Below are 14,853 nucleotides of genomic sequence, written 5' to 3' on the forward strand. Positions count from 1 at the left end.
TAAATTAATGCAGTATTTAAAGCAAAAATTAATTTATTCAACAGTGATACAAGCGAGCTGAATACCGCCATACAAGGGACTTGTGTGCTCATCACGCCTCACCTCTCAGTATTCTTATGTGAGGTCAAATCCTGCAAGTGTGCACCTAGAAATGCGAGAATTTCCAGATCCTCTAGAAATTCGAGAAATTCTAGAATGTCGAGAACATTGCATCAAGGACCGGCGTGAGCCGACCGAGCCCAGTAATCATCCTGGAGTCTGTTCCAGCCTGCTACAACACATCAACCCATCTTGTGTAAAAGGCGATATGAATTGGTTTCAAATGAACAATAAAACCAGATTTTCAACATAATATAAATTCAATGAACTAATACCCCCCTCTATACGAACTCCAACGCTTGCATACCACCCCCTTAGAAATATCCATGCTCTTCAATCTAGTAACTGCGGCTAAGGACATTTTTTCCTGGTACAGTACGCAATATTAAAATGCAGGATACTTTTAAAGACATTAGATACTTCACGTGGACCGCAGCATAGGCGAACTAAAAACAAGGAGTATCCTGTGAAAAGCAGGGCATCTGGTTACCCTAGGTAAGAAGGCACACAAAGACATGAAAAATGATGAACCCCTAAATCATCATTCTTCTTTACAACTATAAGGAAACAAGCAATTTACAGAGAGCCAACTTGCATGACTTCATACACAAATACAGAAAAGTAGCATTTGGTTCAGTATCAATTTATTTTTTATATGATTGTACACATCTAATTGTTGTTAAAATTCCTAAGGGGTGTATGAGATATATAATGTATATAGATTCCAGCAGTTTCAGTACTTTAAAGGATTTGTACATTATAGTGGTGCATATCAATTTTCATCAACTAGTGAAAATTACTGAAATTAACAAATCATAAAGTTGTATGTTATCCTAGTGTCTACTGCTTTATGGTTTCCAGAAGTAAGAAAAAGCAGTTTGTTACTGGGGTAAGAGCTGAAAAATGTTCTTAACTGTACAGCATAGCATACCTCCCACTGAAGCTTCTGCTTTCCTGGTGGCATGCCAGTTTCTTCATGAATCTTCGACTTAATAACAGCCACTGTATCAGTAAGAGGCAAAGTGAGGTTAAGCAACTGTCCTTTCAGTCGCCATTCTGGCTTTTCAGTCATAACAGGCACAGCAACCTTAAAGGACACTGGTCCCTAAACAAAAAAAAAGCAGCATTAATTAATAAGGAACTTTCACCAATGTATAAGGTTGATATAACGCCAAAATTGTAGTATTTGTGGTACCTTGCATTTGGCCAAGAAGGCACCTTCTGGAATTAGAGTTTCCTCAGTACGCATCTTCTTACTTGGAGGTTCATCTTCACCAGGAGTCATTTCAGAAGGGTGCTTCATCACAGCCTAAGAAAAAAATAAAAATTGAAACATATACACACTTAGCAACATTTATTGAAACCAAATATCCAACTTTCACCCATAGGGGTGTTACAATTATTCATTTCAATAACTTCCTCTTGAAAATGTATCATATCTGCTTTGTAAACTTTACATCAATAATTTTGAGATCTATATCTCCATTTTGGTCACTGTGGCTTATGACATAGCTTCCGGTATCACCAACTGCACTAAACTGTAGGTTAGTGACCTTGGAGTGATGAACTTGCAAGCCCTCTCCTTCAATGTTAAGAACTAGGTTAGTCTTGTCCAAGATCGACAAGAAAGAGCAGCGCAGCTTGCAACAGCACATTATCATCAAAATTTCATTGGGGAAAAGATTCAGTCAAATTTTCCAGAAACAGATGCTTTAGAGAAGTGTATCTCTTAAGAAATTGTGTGTTTCAATGGTGCACAAAACTTTCAGAGGAGGAAGAGAGGTGCAAGATCTCTAACTGCATAGGCCTCCATCAGTCATACCAACCTAAAAGATGATGCTAATGTGTTATACATGATAATGTTATTTGTTTCTACATCCCACTAACTACTTTTGCGGTTTTCGGAGAAAACTAGGTGCCGGAATTTAGTTCCTCAAGAGTTCTTTTACGTGCCAGTAAATCTACAGACTCAAAGCTGATGTATTTGAACACCTTCAAATGCCACCAGACTGAGCCAGCATCGAATCTGCTTATACAGAAGAACATGTGCATCAGTTGTAAAATTACTTACTCTAATATCAAAAGTACATATAGTACATGTGATAGTAAACACATGTTGGATCCCATACACTCTGACCGACGAAAACAAAATGTTACACATGGAGGTGGCATGTACTCTTCTTGGATAGTCTGAAGCAGGAAGAGAAGAATTTCTGAAGTCAATAATAACCACTGATAAAATTGAGGTCCATTATTTCTTTCCTGAGCCTTGACAATCAACAATAGTGTACAGAAGCTGATGAGGACTACTTTGAAGGATGATAAAACTTCTCTCGTTAGTTTATCCCAGTTATTTCTGGGATCTCTGGAGCTACACAGTCTAATTATGGCTGGGAGTTAAAGGCCAGATGCCCTCCCTGATGCCACATGATTTTTGAGATGAAAATCTTAACCCAGGATTGACTGCAATTTAAACCTCAGCCTTCCAGGTGGGAAGCCAGCAGCTAAGCCACTGAGCTACCATGCCCCTTGAAGCATAATTATGAAAAATGTACTATGTATGAAATGTATGAAAAATGTACTATAAGCCTTGTCATTGTGCAATACACACCAATAAGAAAAAGGGAGGTGGAAGTGGAGAGGGAGAGGTGGCTGAAAGATCATCATCAAAGCACCTTCCACCCAAGTACCAACATCTGACAATCTGTCAATTTCCTTGTCACTTAAATTAAACTAAAAGTTGCATCTATAAAATTTCTATCTTTAAAAAAATATATATTAATAAACAGATGTTAGTTATCACAACCATCTTAAAAACTGAAGATGGAACAAAGTCAGCAAATATTGCTCAAGTAAAACAGTAATATCACACCGTGACATCTTATATGGACAGAAATACATAATAGGACCAACACAATGACAAGTCAGTGTGGGAAGCAGGAGCAAAGAAAAGAGGAGACATGGACAAACACAAACATGTGTTTTCACATGTATTATATTATGAATTTAATAGAAAAAGAACACTGAAAGCATTTCAATCTCCACCAAGGAATGGAGATGACAACATACACAAAGGGCAATGCTTTCTGTCTCTTCCTTTCATATTTTTAATTGGCTTTTTCCTTACTCTGCACTTCTTACATCAAGACTGAAGATGAGAACGGATTCTTAATTTGTGTATTTCCCTGCCTCCCTTTCTAGATTCTTGTTCTCAATGAACATACCTTGTTCTTTGCATAATTTTCCTGCTTAGCATTTTTACAGTATACCTCAATAATAGGGGGAGGGAAAATTAAATTACATTTTGAATGTGAAATACTGATGGGAAAATACTTATGGAATTCCACCACTTTTTTGGTATGATCTTTTGGCAATCATTGGCACAGATATATCCTCCTTTGAAGAGAAAGGTTGTTGCTCTTCAAAAATCTACACAGCTACTCTTTGCTTGCTTTAAACTGTAAGATTCCTTATAATGATTTTCTTGGCAATCTCCAGCACCTTTAATTGTAGTATTCCGTGCAAAACTCGACAGCTGTTGTCTTAATTCATTGAAATATTTTGTTCATTTTCAATTTCTGGACACTGGCCTGATTTTGGTCCCCATAATTATACGGCTGCCTTCTTGGCACGCTGCAATTGTTCTTCCTGCTTAAACCAGCGGTAGACACATGACAGCTCTACAGATAACTTGCATGGTGCAGCAAGACCACCATTATTTTCTGTGAACGCTGTAGTGCGACAATTATTTTGGGACTAGTCCTTCAAGGTCATTGGAATTCTGTGTCAACCTTTATTAAGGAGCATCTATAACTTGTCAATAGTATTGAATTTTACTCTAATGAAGGTAGAAAGAATGTCTACGTATAATTTATTTAATATATGTTGTTTGAACTTGTTCTGATGAACATGGAAATTTGTGTCATATTGAACTAATTATTTATGAATTAAAACATTTATCATCACATAATGCCAGCAAGACAGTTGAACTGCCCTGCATTATTGTGCATCAGAAATTGTGTGTTTCGGCGGAATGGATTTGCTGGTGGCAGACCTGCTTGTCACTTGTTTTGGTTACGTACATGCTCTGTGAGTAGAACTGGAAGTGTGGACTGTTGTTGCTGTGAAACCACTGTAGAAGATGGACGTATTTTTGGGAGGCTCTTCTGAGCGCGGCTTGAAGATGGAAATTGATCCTACCTACCCTATGAAACTGCCATAAGAAAAGGCAGCAGTGTGTAAAGTAGTATTTTTTTTCTTCACTCTGGTTCCTGTATGTATATGTATGGAAGAATGACTTCGATAAGGTAGGATTATACATCCTTGACCACATGTTAATTAACCATGGTTTCAATGTACAGTTCTGTAAGTAAAATTTATTTATTTATTTATTTATTTACTTATATTTTTTTACAAGTTGCTTTATGTCTCATGAACACAGATATAGGTCTTATGGCGACAATGGAACAGGAAAGGACTAAGAGTGCAAAGGAAGCAGCCGTGGCCTTAATTAAGGTATTTGCTTGGTGTGAAAATAGGAAACTACGGAAAACCATCTTTAGGACTGCCGATAGTGAGATCTGAACCCACTATCTACCGAATACTGCAATCTGGCCGCACTTAAGCGACTGAAGCTATCGAGTTTGGTAAGTAAAATATCAATTACCATTCCTATCAATTAAATGATGAATATCAACCTTTCAACTGGAATGTGTTTCTACAAACTGTGAAGTTCTTCAATGTCCAAATTTACCTCTAATTTAACAATTACTATTATGGCGATTATGAAAGCGTCTGTGTAGAAATTAAAAAAGGACAGCATCACTACTTGTGATTTACAGTGTTTCGTCTGGTGCAAAATAATTGGGAATACTTTTAACATTTACGAATTCTAAGAAATTATATTTTTGAAATTGAAGAAATTAAATATATTCAGGCTGTACAATCTTAAAAATAAGGAACTAGCATTACTTATCTTAATAGTACTTCTGAAATGTGTCATACTTTTATCCAGTTGGAGTGTTTCTTTCACGTGTATCGTGTCTAATATACTGCCAAATGAAGTATCTCTAAATTATTTTCTCTTATTTCATCCTTCTTTCGCAACTTGTCATCTCTTCATCATCTTCCTTTGTGGTTTATTTTTATTAATTGCATGTGAGTTTGCTTGTAGGTTATGTCACCCCTTGTCTTAACTGTAGGTGCCTTGTGATGTTATTGTGTCCTTGTGCAACAAAATTCTGTTATTTGTGAGTAATATTCATGGTTCCTACTATTTCTGTTGTGTATTTGGTTATTTAATATGTTTCTGGGATCCCCTACTTCTTTTCCTAAATTTTTATGAGGGATATATGAGGGTGTGCACTCAGAATCGACACTCTGATACGGATATTAGAATGTGCAGAATAACAAAAGCCATGAAAGATTCATAAAGTAATTGTCTTATTTTAATAATAGTCAAACCTCGTTAAGACGTTTCTGCAAGGGACAACAAAAATGAACGTGTTAAGCGAAAAAACATACTACTGAATATACAAATAAAAACTATCCAACAGAGATATAGAAACTCTAGATACGATTTTTCCAACATGAAGTAATTTTATGTCGAGTATCCGTGGGTACAGTGGAAACTCCGGGTGAGAGGCAGGCACGCTACCCCTACACCACGGGGCCGGCTCACAAGAAAAAGCACCACCAGAAAGAACAAAAGATCCTGTGAACAAAAAGTGAGCATGGCTCCAAACAATCAAAACAAAGAGCAAACCAAAATGACTGAAATATAACAAAAAAAAAGGGTAGGGGGAGAAGATTCATGACGTTATGTATGATCACGAATGATCCCAACTATACACTTTGGGTTTCACATACAAATTTATATTTACAGACTTACATATATTATATGTAATACAGTGAAACCTCGTTAGTGCGTTCCTCATTAACACGTTTTCCTGCTTAGCACGTCATAAATTCATAGTCCTGATTCTCATCGTATTAAATCTATATAAAAATACCTCACTTATCGCGTCACAAATTTTCGCTATTACGTTTAGTACAATCACATTTTTCCTACGCCTGAAAATGTTATTTGCCATCCCTCATGAAACAAGCGTGATTTCCAACTCGGGTATAATCCATCGCCACAGTTGCGTGATTACGGAAATAAGGCCTTAAATTCCTGAACTTCACAGAATATGTTGCGCGTTCGGGGAGCAAGCCGTTAGCCTCAGGAATGTTCAGTTTTGCTTGCCGGTTAGCAGCAAGATTGCTGAATAACACAGTCTATTTGTGCTTGTATTTCGCATTCCATTCAAAGTTAGAAATTAATTTTTTTGTTGAGTGGGTACAGTGAAGCATAGCAAATATATGTTGCGAGATACGGTAGCCTATATCTGGATTAGGAACATAATAGTGTGAAATCGACTAGTGTGGTGCATATTTGTCTTGTGATAGTGTAATTATGGATATGAAAAAAGTTATGAAATTCCTTACTAATGAAGACAAAATTAAAATCATTCAGAAAGTGGACTGGCATCCGCATTTTTAAGCGTGCAGAGGTCGCGAATGTTGAACTTGCACCTACATTAAATTTTATTTACCTCTTGAGAGAATCTTTTATTTGCATTCTCTCTACAACTATTATTTTGAGCGTTGTACAAATCGGTTCTACGTCTCTTTCTCGTTTCTTCCTGGGTTATTTCTGTACACTTCAATCTACTTTTCCTGATTGGTGAACTGTGACGTTGGTAAGTATCTCAAATTAATTAAGTTTTCTTGGCTTTTGGTATTGTCAGCCACAACGCGATCGCTGTTAATTTAAACTGTATGTTGTAACTACTGGTTTTCTTACACACTGCTACCCTTATTTGTGCTTATGCATGGCAAAAATAACTGGCATTTGTTACAGACAAACTGCACAGCTCCTACCTAGTTACTACAAGTGTACTAGTGATACATGCATAGACCAACACTATGCACAGCTTGTTAAGCAGTCCTGTTGTTACAATGTTGCACTTTCGCTTTTTAATCACCGCCTACAACTTGAAGGTCAGCTGTTAAAACCAAGTTTTCACATCCATACATACATACATTATCATTAAACACTGTTATGCCTTTCAGTGTCCAGTCTGCAAGCCTCTGTGAATTTACTAAACGTTGCCACAATCCTCTATTTGCAACTAGTGCTGTGGCCTCGTTTAGTTCTATACCTCTTATCTTTAAATTGTTAGAAACTGAGTCTAACCATCGTCATTTTGGTATCCCTCTACTTCTCTTACCCTCCATAACAGAGTCCATTATTCTCCTAGGTAACTTATCCTCCTCCATTCGCCTCACATGACCCCACCACCAAAGCCTGTTTATGCGTACAGCTTCATCCATCAAGTTCATTCCTAAGTTAGCCTTTATCTCCTCATACCCTCCTGCCATTGCTCCCACCTGTTTGTACCAGCAATCATTCTCGCTACTTTTATGTCTGTAACTTCTAATTTATGAATAAGATATCTTGAATCCACCCAGCTATCGCTCCCGTAAAGCAGAGTGGGTCTGAAAACAGACCGATGTAAAGATAGTTTCGTTCTGGGAGCTGACTTCCTTCTTATAGAATACTGTTGATCGCAACTGCGAGCTCATTGCATTAGCTTTACTACACCTTGTTTCAATCTCACTTACTATATTACCATCCTGGGAGAGACACAACCTAAATACTTGAAATTATCAACCTGTTCTAGCTTTGTATCACCAATCTGACATTCAATTTTGTTGAATTTCTTACCTACTGACACCAATTTAGTCTTTGAAGGGCTAATTTTTATACCATACTCCTTGCACCTATTTTCAAGTTCCAAGATATTAAGACTGCAGGCTTTCAGCACAATCTGCCATTAAGACCAAGTCGTCAGCATAGGCCAGACTGCTTACTACATTTCCACCTAACCGAATTCCTCCCTGCCATTTTATACCTTTCAGCAGACGATCCATGTAAACTACGAACAGCAAAGGTGAAAGATTACAGTCTTGTTTAACCCCTATAAGTACCCTGAACCAAGAACTCATTTTACCATCAATTCTCAATGAAGCCCAATTGTCAACATAAATGCCTTTGATTGATTTTAATAATCTACCTTTAATTCCATAGTCCCCGAGTATGGCGAACATCTTTACCCTCAGTACCCTATCATATGCTTTCTCTAGATCTATGAAACATAAACACAACTGCCCATTCCTCTCGTAGCATTTTTCCATTACCTGGCACATACTGAAAATCTGATCCTGACAGCCCCTCTATGGTCTGAAACTACACTGGTTTTCATCCAACCTCCTCTCAACTATTGATCGCTCCCTTCCTTCCAAGATGCCAGTGAATACTTCGCTTAGTATACTAATCAATGAGATACCTCGATAGTTGTTGCAATCCTTCCTGTTCCCTTGCTTATAGATAGGTGCAATTACTGCTTTTGTCCAATCTGAAGGTACCTTACCAACACTCCATGCTAATCTTACTACTCTATGAAGCCATTTTATCTCTGCCTTCCCACTATACTTTGCCATTTCAGGTCTAATTTCATCTATTCCTGCTGCTTTATGACAATGGAGTTTATTTACCATCCTTTCCACTTCCTCAAGCATAATTTCACCAAAATAATTTTCCTCCTCCCCATGAGCTTGGCTGTTCGCAACACCATCAGGAAGATTTCCTATCACATTGAGAAGATGTTCAAAATATTCCTTCCACCTCTCCAGTGATTCCCTGGGATCTATTATGAGTTCACCTGAATTACTCAAAACACTGTTCATTTCCTTTTTCTCCCCCTTCCTAAGATTCTTTACTACTGTCCAGAAAGGTTTCCCAGCTGCCTGACCTAGCCTTTCCAAGTTATTACCAAAATCTTCCCACAACTTCTTGTTGGATTCAACAACTATGTGTTTCGCTCTGTTTCTTTCATCTACGTACAAATCCCTGTCTGCCTCGGTCCTTGTTTGGAGCCATTTCTGATAAGCCTTCTTTTTACATTTACAAGGTGCTCTCACTTCATCATTCCACCAAGATGTTCGCCTTTTCCCATCTTTACACACAGTTTTTCCTAGGCATTCCCTTGCTGTTTCTATTGCAGCATCCCTGTATGCCACCCATTCTCGTTCTATATCCTGAACCAGCTTACTGTCTACTGTTCAAAACTTCTCACTAATCATATCCATGTACTTCTGTCTAATTTCCTCGTGCTGGAGATTTTCTACCCTTATTCGTTTGCAGACAGATTTCACTATCTCTACCCTAGGCCTAGAGATACTTAGTTCACTACAGATCAGATAATGGTCTGTATGATCGAAAAATCCCCGGAAAACCCATACATTCCTAACAGATTTCCTGAATTCGAAGTCAGTTAAGATACAGTCTATTATGGATCTGGTACCCCTAGCCTCCCATGTGTAGCGGTGAATAGCCTTATGCTTGAAGAATGTATTCATAACAGCTAAATCCATACTAGCACAGAAGTCCAGCAAACGCTTCCCATTCCCATTAGCTTCCATATCTTCCTCACATTTACTAATCACCCTTTAGTATCCTCAGTTCTATTTCCAACTCTCGCATTGAAATCACCCATTAGCACTATTCTATCCTTGCTGTTGACCCTGACCACGATGTCACTCAATGCTTCATAAAACTTGTCAACTTCATCCTCATCTGCACCCTCACATGGTGAATACACTGAGACAATTCTCGTCCTAATTCCTCCAACTGCCAAATCTACCCACGTACACTTTATAATCTCCTATCTCCTCCTCGTTATCTCCCCTTACCCGTATATCAGTTACTCCTAGCACATCCAGATGCATCCTCTTTGCTGAGTCAGCCAGTTCTACTTTCTTTCTTCCATAAGCCCTAATATTGAGAGCTCCCCATCGAATTCCATTTCATTCACCAAGTTGTTTCCAAGGAGTCCCACGCCTGTCAAATGGGAGTGGGACTCCGTTACTCCCACAGGTCCGAGGCTTGCTTAAATTGTACTGAGCTCGGTAAATTCATGAAGCAGGATGATGCTACCCAACTTACAGAGTTCAAGTGAGGATCTCTCCTCTAACAGTTATGGACCACCAGTGAATTGTACAGTCCTAGCCGTCTGAGCACAAGGAGGGCCATGACTCAGAATATATCCAAGATGCCCACTGCCATTCCATAGCAACTGGTATCCCGACTCTCAGGACCACTTACTAGGCCACTCAGCCATTGCCTATGGTTCATGAACTAGGACGTGACTACAGTAACCCACACCATGAACCATCATCCACACATTAAAAAAAAAAAAACACACCGATGATAGAAAACCTCTACATAACCATGGCAGAAAAATTATGCAAATTTTTATTCCTGAAATTTCCATTCCAAAATTAAAGGTGGAAAAATGATGTGGGTAAATATGGTAAAACAGTTACAAATAAACCATAAGTATATTACCGACAGTATATAGCATCATAATTTACATGCACCCATTTTATATTAGGCAGATAAGAAAAGCATTTTGTTTAATAGGCCTATTATGAAGAAATTGATATTGCAAGCAATTATTTCAATGTATACCAACATGGTGTTGCCAAAAATCAGTGTTACATCTTTATTCAAAATAAAATAAATGACGTATATTGTATATATCCTATAATAATTACCGGAGCAGGTGGTTGTGGAGGTGGTTGAACCTGAGCAGCAGGTGGAGGCATGAAGCCTGATACAGGTGGTGCAGGAGCTGCCACTGGGAATGGAGGACGAGCTGGAACTGCAAAAGAAATAGCAAATGATATACTAACAAGTTCAGTCAAAATTTTACAATGCCTTGCAGTACTGAACTACAACAGCAGATCTGTGAGTGAAAAATTGAGCAAGGAATTTTATGATGCAATTTTCCTAGACAATAATGTGAGTTCTTGTCGTCAATGGCATTACCTAAATATTAAGGGCCGATTGCAGAAACGATGACCAGTTTTAAGCCTTAGACAACGTCTAAATCAAGCACGATCTTCCATTGCATAAACAATGTTCAGCTGGTGTTTTACAAGCCATCTTTTAAAGTTTCAATATTGGTTTGAAAATAGAGATAGAAGTATCTTTCATGCAACTCTTTGCTTGTCACAACCAATGAAATTCGTGAGTGTGTGCGCCGAATGCCAGTCAGCTGTCTGTCTTCCTATACATTACTCAAATATGGCTAGACATGAGCATGACTTGCCCACAGATAAGAATATAGCTTTCGCTGGAAATTAAATCTCATAATATTATCGACACTAAAGCGACACGCCACCATACGGGGAAGTGTAGCTTTGATTATAGCGTTGTTACAGTGAGTGTAATCTACTTATAAATACGGTAGCTTCGACGAAGAGAAGATGAAGCAATAGTAACGTGTAACCGAGTGTGTTGTACAGGCCATATAGATGTAGCTTGCATTCTGGAGATCATAGGTTCGAAACGCATCATCAGCAGCCCTGAAGATTGTTTTCCTCAGTTTCCCTATTTTTACACCAGGCAAATACTAGGGCTGTTATTATGGCCACGGCTCATCTTCCCCAACCCTCCTCTTTAAACAATAATCACCACCATCACCACCAATTGCCTTTTCCTATCTGATAGTGGCCGAAAACTTTATATATATATATAAACCACATACAACCTACTTTTTAGTTTTCACTATAATGTGTATTTACTTGGCAGTAAATATAAGTGAATCCCTCCTGGATGATGTATAAGACAACCCTCTGACAATCGGGACACGTAATTCTGATATGTATGTAGTTGAAGTGACCTATAATTCCATGGAAATTACCCCATGTATACAATAAAATATATCGGTTGTCAAGAATTGTATTCAAGTTGACAGTTACCGGACTGTCCCTTTGTCAGTCTCAAGAAACAAGTCTCTTGAAAAGTGAAATTTTATGTAAGCTCTACCTTCCCGTACATTTCAAATGAACTGCTGCGATTTCGCAGCGGGCAATCCACAGAGAGACTGTCGGACTAACCTTTCTTTCCAGAATCGTCTCAATATGACAATACAAATTACATGCTTGGTACACAATCTCTGATTGTGATTCACTCCTCTCATTTGAGGTTAAACAGTGTTCTCGGCAGTGTTTAAACATTGCCGGTTGAAGATCGGTTTTAGACAGTGTCTAAGTGATAAATAACATCTCTGCAATGCAACAGCGATACTTAAGCATTGTTTAACCGTAGACATCGTCTAAACACCGTTTCTGCAATTGGCCCTAAACTTCTAATCCAAATTTCTTTCAGTCAGATTTTACAGTAAAGTTCAAAATGAAGAATTTTGTTTCAAAATCTCAGTTATAGATGAAATCAGAAATGAACAGAAAAAATTGTAAAATGTGCAGGTGCACCCAATCACGAAACATTCTTTGAGAACAAAGAAACTGATGGGGAAAATTCTCACACACACACACACACACACACACACACACACGCACGCACGCACGCACGCACGCGCGCGCGCACACACACACACACACACACACATTTATAGAAGAGGGAGCACACAATAAAGGAAGGAAAAAAGGTCCTATAAACATTTGTTGCAACCTCAATATCTTCTGAGTTATGGTCCGCTACAATCAATGATCACCATGTCTTTGATCTACCCTTCACAACATGTACTCGATGTGACTGCCATCCACTGCAATGCAGCCTTTCACCCTATGTCGCATGGAACAACCCTGGCTAGTACCAGATTGCAATACAGTCATTGAACACGTATTTTTGCGCAAGATATGCCCTCCTGCAAAATAAGACAACAGAACACGCTAGTAGGTTTAGGACCAATGTTTAGGAAGGAACGTATTTCTGTTGTTTGTTGCATACGACCCTCTGTAAATTATTGCAACATAGTGATCATTGATAACAGTGGTGGCAGACCAGAGGCTTTTCTCCTCTGTTTGTTGCATGCTGTCTCCTGTGAATATTGGAACCTTTTTCATGGACACACTGTATGTATGTGTATATATACAAGCTGTAGTACCCATCACTGAAGAGACAATTACTTAACATGTGCATGATTAAAATTTTGTCAACCCCTCATATTATTCCCCAGATTAAGTGGGCGTGCCTCTCCCTGTCAGCAGCTTATCGTGACGTACTCGCTTTCTTGCTCCCTGTGCCCTTTGCAGTTTAATACTGTTTTGTATTATTGCTGATATTGATTTGATCTCTTCCTTCTGGTATAAAAGAAAACCAAGTATCAGGTTAATTTTCAATAACTACTGACAAAGCCTATAAATCATTGCCATAGCAACTTTCTTTACAGTCTATAGAGTTAGTTACCAGCTCTTGGACTTTACCTTTTACATGCCTGCCACTAATATTTCCCTTAATTTTGGCTGCATCAGAAAAAGGTAAAGAACAAAAAAAGTCCTGTACTATATTCTTGTAAAACCAACCGTAAAAATGATGCATCGATTGTTATGCTTTAGGCCCCTTTTGAAGTACCCCTTCCTCCTGAATTTTTTTTTTACAACTTATAGCTAAGGTTGAATTCAAGCTTATTCTAAACTGAAATACCAAGTTTCATTAAAATCCACCCATGCATTTTACCAAGATGCTGTGACAAACACAGACAAATATTAAACTGAACGTGATATATGTAATTACAATGACATTAGTATTCTTGTCAGAATACAATATTAATAGACTGGAATGTCATGTTTAAAAGCAAAGCTAATATATGAAATGCTCAAGCAAATGAAAAACGCACAGTTTCTTACTTTTCACGAACAGTACTATGCTAGCATTCTAACAATGCCAAGTTCTAGAGCTGAAATGACCTGGCCACAGACACATTGCTCTGCTGTCTTCTGTTAAGTATGCACGCTACCCATTCCTAAAGAATGCGAAGTTCTAGAGCTGAAATGACCTGGCCACAGACACATTGCTCTGCCGTCTTCTGTTAAGTATGCACGCTACCCATTCCTATCATAGCCTCACATCAGGGATTGAATAGCTGAAATACTACGATGAACATTGTGTCACGTCTGTGTCTGTTAGGTCATCAGCCCAGAGGTTGGTTGGATCCTCAGATAGCACCACCAAAGGCTATGCAGTTATACGAAAAGGAAAAAAAAAACTACACCAAAATGAGGTGTACTAGGCAAGATGAGGAGTGAGGTAGTTTGCCATTGCTTTCCTCACTGGGCCAGAAAATGCTATTGCAGCACGACTAACCCTATGAGCAAAACTTTTCATAACACTCAGGCACACTGGTTGTGCTCTAATGTCATTATTCAGAAGCACCCAAACCCCAGCAACTTCCATATTGTCACAGCCATGGATGAGGCTGGGACTTGCGTGGAAGCTACACTTTGCTCTGGCCTGCACCATGAGATTGATGCAAAAGTACAGCCTACCATAAGTTCTTCCAGAGTACATACAGTTGACTTGAATGAATGTAAGAGTGAATTATGTGTGAATGAAACCAAAAACTCCGTATCTTAGGCTATCCCGTGTACATTTTTCCTCTTCTCATTTAAAGATCATGCACTATTCCTAGAAATAGATAACATAGTAACATGGCTTTTAGTATACTCAGATTGTAACATTGTAATATTCAGTTAATTTATTTTTGCCTCATATTAGAATACGTTTTCCTTTAGATATATTAATTAGGTATTACTTTGATATCTTTGTTATTATTCACTCTATTTATACCAAAAAATTTTCATCAATAGTAGGCCTAATCTTAATTAATTGTATTATTGTTA

The 14,853-nt window shown here is 38.2% G+C and overlaps 1 protein-coding gene across 1 annotated transcript in view; it reads right to left on the minus strand.

Annotated features, from left to right (window-relative positions):
• Window positions 1–14,853, minus strand: part of Sf3a1 (splicing factor 3a subunit 1) — a 164,122-nt gene that overhangs the window by 9,317 nt on the left and 139,952 nt on the right. The window contains exons 12-14 of the mRNA XM_067139124.2: window positions 10,762–10,868; window positions 1,295–1,408; window positions 1,031–1,204 (exon numbers count right to left, since the gene is read on the minus strand). Of these exons, the coding sequence (XP_066995225.1) occupies window positions 1,031–1,204; window positions 1,295–1,408; window positions 10,762–10,868 (395 nt within the window). The remainder of the gene's footprint in view (window positions 1–1,030; window positions 1,205–1,294; window positions 1,409–10,761; window positions 10,869–14,853) is intronic.

This window comes from Anabrus simplex, chromosome 1 (genome assembly GCF_040414725.1).
Source record: "Anabrus simplex isolate iqAnaSimp1 chromosome 1, ASM4041472v1, whole genome shotgun sequence".
Taxonomy (NCBI): Eukaryota; Metazoa; Arthropoda; class Insecta; order Orthoptera; family Tettigoniidae; genus Anabrus; species Anabrus simplex.